Genomic DNA, 7,411 nt, shown 5'->3' with positions numbered 1-7,411 from the left:
ATGCAGTTGCCAGATAAAATATGGGTTACTCAGTCCCATTTGAATTTCAGATAAGCTACAAATACAGGTTTGGTATCAGTATGTTTAGGAATAAGAATACCCCAAGAAGGTACTTATACTAAAGCCGTATTTGTTATTTATCCGAAATTCAAATGGTACCGGGTGTCGTGTATTTTTATTTGCTCAACCCTGGCAACCCCGGATGGGAAATCCCCAAAGGAATTTGAAACAAAAAGTGTTAACATAACTTAATTTAGGATTTAATAAATACCTTGTTTATAAAATCAAGAAAATTTTAGATCGCTAAATCTAAGGAGGATTCAGGGGACATATAAATAAGTTCCGGGAGCATTTAGAGGCATTCGCCATGTGAAGTTTCCGTCTACCAGGGAAAGCAGTGGATACAGAGGAGAGCCTTGGTTGACCCCCCAACTGGCTGGGAGGAACCTCGAGCTGTCTCCACACTTTCTGGTCTTCACTGTGCCGAGGGCTTTACTGCTTCTTGAAGCCTCTTATGCCCAATATCGAATTCCTTCTCTCCCACATCCCCAGGTGGAAAGTAGGTCACATGGGTTATTATTATGCAGTCGTGGAAACTGAGGCTCAGAGAGGTGAAGCAATCTACCCAAGGTCACACAGCAGGGCAGCAGGAGGACCAAGGCCTGTGGGCTCCCAGGCGCCTTCCCCTCGGCCCTCGTGCCCTCTGTTCTCCGCAGCGTCCTGCACTGGCCTGGCTATCCGTGCTGGGTGGGTGCTGGCAGGCCCGGGGGTCGGGAGCAGGAGGGCGTCCCCGGGGGCGGTCGCTGGCCTCCGTGACCGTCGTATCTGCGCTGGAGCCGGGCGTGAAGGTGGCGGACCCTCCTGGCCTCCTGGGCAGAGAAGAAGGAAGCGGCGATGGTGTGCCGCAGGCGCCGGGCGTAGGTCTCCAGCAGGACGGTGGCACAAGCCGCCAGCTGCAGGGCCGCGGCCACCAGGGGGGCGGCGGTGCGGGGGCGCTGGGCGGGCAGCAGCGGGCAGCCCGGGGAGGTGAAGCGCAGCTCCCACTGCAAGGAGTTGTGAGTGGAGAGGAAGGGGCTCTCCGGAGGGGGCTGGTTGAAGAGGAAGGGGACGAAGCCCAGGACCGTGTACGTGGCCTTCAAAGAGGAATAAAAAGCCGCATCAACAGACACCCAGCCATTCCTGGACACCCACCACTTGGCGGCGGCTTGCCCTCCTCTGCAAGATGGGCCCAGAAGTAACACAGCCTCCTGCCTCCTGGGGGCTGAGGAGCATCAGATGATGAGATCAGGAGTCTGAAGCAGGCTTTCTGACCAACAAAAAGCACTGTACAAATGCTATCTTTATTACTAGGTTCTGAACGGAATGCTTTAGAGAAAACAAATGGGTACTATGGGCATTTATTCTTTGCTAAGCCCTTCGTGAATACTTTAGATGTCTTTTCCAACAAATACTCATGATCCTATGAGGTTGAGTCCAGAATGAGCCTCTCTGAAGAGATGGGAAGCCTGAGGTCACATAATGAGGTGGCCAACCCAGGGGGTCAGTCCCAGCCAAGGCGGGTCCCAACATCCTAAGAATTAGGCTCTACATTTCCCTTGTGGTATGTTGGAGCAGGTGTAGGGAGGCAGTGAGGTCAGAGGTTAACCATTTGACTCTGGAGTCAGACTTTTTGAATTGGATCCTGGTTCGGCCCAGGGCTGACTTCTCTGCTGGGCTCAGTGCAAGGGGCTCACGGAGGTATTTTTTATTCTCTCTCTCTCCCCCCCCCCTTTTTTTTTTTTTTAAGATTTTATTGATTTATTCACGAGAGACACACACAGAGAGAGAGGCAGAGACAAAGGCAGAGGGAGAAGCAGGCTCCATGCAGGGAGCCCAACATGGGACTTGATCCCAGGACTCCAGGATCAGGCCCTGGGCCGAAGGCAGGCGCTAAACTGCTAAGCCACCCAGGGATCCCCTTATTCTCTTTTAACATCAGAATAATTCACCGGGTACTTTTACAGATGACCACATGTTAAGACTCACAATAACCAAGCAGGGTGAGGAGGATTGATCCAGCTTGTACAAGTGAGGAAAATGAAGCTTGGACACCTTGCCACTCAGGAAAAGAGTAACTTGGCGGGGGGGGGGGGGGGGGGGGGGGTTCAATTATTTTCAAGTCGTTGGGTATCTATATCCTCATCTGCCCCAGGAGTGAGGATTGAACCCACTGCTTTGGGCTGGGGTGGCAATCAAAGGAGTCTGTCTGCAAATGCCCCAGGGTCCCATAGCTTTTCTAAGGGCTGGGACCTGAAGGCTAATGAAATTCAATTGCAAATCAAGTGGTTAACACACCCCGCCTCTTCCTACCAGGAAGCCACTCTAGTCCCCTCTTCCCGGCACTGGCACTTACATCGTACTTGACCGTGAGCGTGATGGGCACTGTGGGCAGCTTCTGGGCCCAGTCCACGGCGGCCTGAGCCAGGAGAAAGGCTACGTGGTCTGTGGCCACCGTCACAGCTGTGGCCATCAGGAGCAGGGTGAGCAGCCCTAGCCTCAGGAGACAACACAGCAGCTCCCCCGGGGACAGCTTCGGCCGGGCTGCCCAGAGCAGCCAGGCTGGCGGGGAGGCCACCAGGTGCATGGCCTGGGCCTCTTCCAGCTGCCAAAGCAGCTGCCGTGTGGCGTAGATATTGTCAAACTGCAGGTCAGTCAGGTAGCGATGGAGGTACCGGCCCGAGTCCACCAGGAGGCCCAGCGTAAAGAGCCCTGTGACCACCTGCTGGGTCCCGAGCACTGCCCCCTGGGCCAGGGACTCCAGGCCAGAGAAGTCCTCCAGCACCTGCTGAGTGGCCCTGAGCACGTGGAGCCGGAAGGCAGAACCGTTGCCCGGGGCCTGCAGCGTCAAGGCCCGGCTGCCCGCCTGGCCGGCGGGGCCCAGAGCCCTGGATGCCGTGTGCAGCTGCTGAGTGGTGTTGAGCAGACTTTCCAGGGAGCCCTCTGTGACACATCTCAGCACCTGCCCGGCTGCGCCCACGTTGGCCAAGATGTTGGGCACCACGGCGGCGCCCAGGGTGGCAGCACTCCAGGACAGGAGCAGGCGGCGGCCCTGCTCCGTGCCCAGGCTGGGGACGCTGAGTGCGAACAGACAGCGGACGGGGGGCACCGAGCCAAGCACCAGGAAGACCAGGAGGCCACACACAGTGGCCACCGTGGCTGAGGGTCCCGGGGGATAAAGCAGCGAGGACACCAGCCAGTGGCGCGTCAGACCTGCAGCAGCGACAGCCAGGGAACCGCACAGGAAGAGCTGGGTCAGCAGCTGGCCGCAGCTGGTTGGGACTGGCTGAGAGAAGGCGACCCAGGCAGCTTGCAGTGGGCCAAGGGCCTTGGAGAGCCCTAGCTGCCAGAAACTCCACCTGCACCAAGGACACAGGGGAGGGGGGCGCTCTCAGGAGGATGAGGGGTTGGATGTCAACCCAATGTCCCTGATCCTCGAAACCTTCCATTGCTGACAGGCTCCCCCCCTTTGGCCACAGTGTTGGGCAGTCTTCCCCTGTGGGCCAATTCCAGCAACTCACCCCAAACCCACAGGACCCCAGCTGACCCCTAGTCAGAGCCTGCCCTAGGATTATCCTCACTGCACTTGTTGGGGAAGAGTCTAGATCCTGGGGATGTGAGGATGGATGCCTGGGCTGCCTGCGTCCATACTTCCAGTTTTGCCAGGACACCTTGCCCTGGGGAATGAAAGAGTCGTGGAGAGAGAAGCACAGATGAGAGAGAAGAAGAAAGAGACAAAAATGGGGAGAGAGAGAGAGAGAGATACTGTTTCACCTGAATTCACCATCTTGGTTAGCTTGGACCAACCAAGGACAACTCCTGGACATTCCTTCGGGGTCTCCTCTACTATTCAGGAGCTTTTCTATTCTGTTATCCTTGTATTTATGAAACAACCACTTTAGGCTCAGCACTGGAGAAACAGGGATGAATGGAACAGAAAAGAATCCCTGCCCTCCTAGAGCCTGTATTAAAGAATGATGGCAGAGGAATTAGTGAGAAGAGGTTGGGTTCTGGGTACGTTCTATAGGAGAAGCCAACACAACTGGCAGTCTGATTGGCTGTGGGAGTGAGAGGAAGAGGGAGGTTAGGGATGACAAGGGGGTTTGGTGCCTGAGGAACTGAGAACACCCAGGTGTCGTCCAGGATGGGAAATAAGTGACCTGTAAAGTCATTGATTTACACATGATACTTATAGCCATATGGCAGGAGGAGACTCCTCGGGACCATGTGTTGGCAGCTGGGGGGTCAAGAAAGAGGCTGAGGAACCAGGTGATGTGGTGCTGGGGAACCAATTGAGTCAAGTGTTCCAAGAAGAGGGGAGTGACCACATATGTCAAGTGCTGCGGACCAGTCAGTAAGGCTGAGCACTGAGGAATGGCCTTTGGATTTAGCCACTTGGAGGTCCCTGGTGAGTGCCCAAAAGGGTAGTAGCTTGGTGGCATCTTGGGCCAAAACCTGACTAACTAGAGGGAGCCCAGAAGAGACCAGAAGAAGTAGGACATGAGACACGAGCACGCCGAGTCCTGTTTGCAGGAAAGGTGTGCAGAAAGGTGCCAAAGCTGATGGTGGGAATGGGACCAAGATGTGAGAGACTCTAACAGGTTTGCAGATGGCCGAGCCAATCAAGAGGGGGGTGTGGATGAAGCGGAGGCCCTCTGGAGCGATCTTTTCTGTGGTGATGGTGGTGGGGACAGCAGTGGGTAAGGTTGACAGCACAAAGGCTGGGACGGGTGACAGGTAGAGGATGGGGGCCGATCTCTCAGTTCCTCTGACACACAACAGAGCAGTGGTTAAGGGCCTGGGTTTAAATCCCCATTTCACCACTCACCACCATCTGTGTGACTTTGGTTGAGTTTCTTTTCTTCTTCTTCTTCTTCTTCTTCTTCTTCTTCTTCTTCTTCTTCTTCTTCTTCTTCTTTGCTTTTTAGATTATTTATTTGTGAGAGACACGGGGCGGGGGGGGCGGACATAGGCAGAGGGATAACCTGTGGGGATCCTGATGTGGGACTCGATCCTAGGACCCCAGGATCACACCCTGAGCCAAAGGCAGAGGCTCAACCACTGAGCCACCCAAGTGCCCTTGGTCCAAGGGCCTAGAATACTGTCTGGCATAGAGCCTAGAATACTGTCTGGCATAGAGCCAGTGCTCCCTAAATATGTGTCGTATGATTGCTTCTATCTGCCCAGGGTGGCAGGAAAGCCAGGTCAGCGTTGATGGAGGGCACGCTGGAGGAGGCAGCAGGAGCTCGAAGAGGAAGGAGAGGGTGGAAGAGTCAACGAATCAGAGAAATGCTACATAAGCCGGCAGCACTAAGGACCCACTTGCAGTGGAAGATGATGAATTATGGCCTTTCTGGCCCCTCCCGCCAGGGCATTTTAATTTAGGACTAAGCCTCCTCCTATTGTGTGATGAGTATTCAGAACGTGGTAACTGTTGAAAAAATAGGGAAGCCAGCTCTACGTCGTTCTGGAGGCCAAGGCCCGAGGGAGTGTTGGGAATGATGAAGAAAGCACCTGCCATCTGTCCAGAGCTCCACCCCACCCCCCCCAACCCAGCAGGACGGCAGGCCCTGGGCGTGCATTTTCTCATTTATTTCTTACAGCTCCCTGTAGACATTGTTACTATGCTCCTTGACAGATATGGAAACTGAGGCTCAAAGAGGTGGAGTTCACCCAAGGTCCCACAGCCAGGGAATGCCAGAGCTTGAGACCTAAGCTCATACCCATCATGCCTGAGCACTGACTGTTTCCTTGCCTGTAGTCCCAGTGTCCAGGGTCCCCAGACCTACCCGGTCCTGGCGAGGTACTCAGCTGTCTCCCAGAGGGCCCTCATGCTTCCTGAATAGCCGTGGGTCCAGATCAGGGCAGGCAAGCCTGAGGCGGTGACAGCAGGTGGAGAGGAAGCGGGAGGAATTATATTCTCTAGAACTCAGAACTAGGGAACTCCTGTTGCTTCTGCTTTTTGGTTTTTAATTAAGCCCTCCTGGTCGCTTGGGCCCACCTCCCAGGGGGTTGGGCAAGCTTCCTCCTCCTCTTCCTGGAGGCAGGGGTGGGTGGAAGGTGTGGGAGGAAGGAGCCTATTCCCAGCAGTTATCTGTGATCCTTATAGCAGGAAGGTAAAACTGCTCCCATTTCACGGAGGAAGGAACTGAGGCTCATTAGTGGTAGTGCCAGGACTAGAAGTCTGCTGGGCTTCCCCTTGCCCAGAGAGGAGCCTGATTCCCAGCTCTGAGCAGTGGGAACCCGCTTTCCTGCTACTCTGGGAGACAACTGGAGCTCTGCCGAGACTCTTTCAAGCATAGTGGCTCTGGTCTCCTCTCCAGCTGGCTTTCTGTCTTTAGCCTGATGCGGACCTGGCTTCTAATCACAGCTCTGTCCCTCCTTCTCTGTGTGACCTTGAGCAGATGAGCCCATCAGTTTCCTCCTCTTAAAAGAGAGGAAGGATGATAACAGTTAATATTTATTGAGCACAGGCTAAGTATCAGGCACTTCTCAAGAGTTCTATTTGAATTCCCTAAATCCTGGGGGCACCCAGGGGGCTCAGTGGTTGAGCATCTGCCTTGGGCTCAGGCCATGATCCCAGGGTTTTGGGATTGGGTCCTGTATTGGGCTCCCTGCAGAGAGCCTGCTTCTCCCTCTGCCTGTCTCTGCCTCACCCTGTGTCTCTCATGAATAAATAAATAAAATCTTAAAAAAAAAAAAAAAAAAGAATTCCCGGGAAGCCTGGATGGTTCAGCAGCTGGGTGGCTGTCTTAGGCTCAGGTCGTGATTCCGGGATCCGGGATTAAGTCCTGCATTGGGCTCCTGCGAAGAGTCTGCTTCTCCCTCTGTCTATGTCTCTGTCTCTGTCTCTCTCTGTCTCTCATGAATAAGTAAATAAATCTTTAAAAAAATTAAGAAATAAAAGAAAAAATGAATCCCCTGAATCCTTATTTCCAACAACCCTTTGTGATAGGTATTGTTATTTCCATTCCTCAGTTCAGAAAACCGAGATCCAGAGAACTAAGTCCCTTAACCAAGCCACTCAGCTAGTAAGAGGTAGAGCCATCATTTATAGCCAATGGTCCTGCTCCAGAGTCTACTGTCAGCCACTGTGCTCTACTGGTGTGGAGGGAAGTGTTCACAAGACTCCTGCTACCTTCAGATGCATCTAGCACTGAAAACAGTAGTCACTTAATAAGTGCGAGGTCCCTGCGTGCACGCTCAGTTGCAGTCATTGCCCGGCAGGTACACTTCTGGGCTGGTTGGAAAGCCAACCCCCATCTGGAAGCAGACACCTTGCCCCCCCGCATCTCTGTGCTCTGTCACTTGCCAGTAAGCTGCCTCGTTGGGAAGCCTTCCCCTGTGCCCCCAGGTCTCCACCCTGTAGGATGTG

The 7,411-nt window shown here is 54.1% G+C and overlaps 1 protein-coding gene across 1 annotated transcript; it reads right to left on the bottom strand.

Annotated features, from left to right (window-relative positions):
- Positions 1-236: 236 nt before the first annotated feature.
- OCSTAMP (osteoclast stimulatory transmembrane protein) lies at positions 237-5,920 on the bottom strand. The gene is made up of 3 exons (XM_026014722.2): positions 5,826-5,920; positions 2,393-3,395; positions 237-1,133 (listed from the first exon to the last, which is right to left on the bottom strand). Exons 1-3 carry the CDS (start codon positions 5,867-5,869, stop codon positions 735-737), a joined length of 1,446 nt encoding a protein of 481 aa, XP_025870507.2. The 5' UTR covers positions 5,870-5,920; the 3' UTR covers positions 237-734.
- Between the last annotated feature and the right edge of the window lie 1,491 nt (positions 5,921-7,411).

This window comes from Vulpes vulpes, chromosome 14 (assembly GCF_048418805.1).
Source record: "Vulpes vulpes isolate BD-2025 chromosome 14, VulVul3, whole genome shotgun sequence".
Lineage (NCBI taxonomy): Eukaryota > Metazoa > Chordata > Mammalia > Carnivora > Canidae > Vulpes > Vulpes vulpes.
The sequence above is the reverse complement of the archived record's forward strand: the minus strand, read 5'-3'. Positions and strand labels throughout refer to the sequence as shown.

Coding starts and splice junctions, on each gene's coding strand:
- OCSTAMP (XM_026014722.2), bottom strand. CDS start 5,869: ATGAGGGCCCTCTGGGAGACAGCTGAGTACCTCGCCAGGACCGG. Junction 3,396..5,825: donor GAGTACCTCGCCAGGACCGG/GTAGGTCTGGGG, acceptor TCCTTGGTGCAG/GTGGAGTTTCTGGCAGCTAG. Junction 1,134..2,392: donor CGCTCACGGTCAAGTACGAT/GTAAGTGCCAGT, acceptor TCCTCTTTGAAG/GCCACGTACACGGTCCTGGG.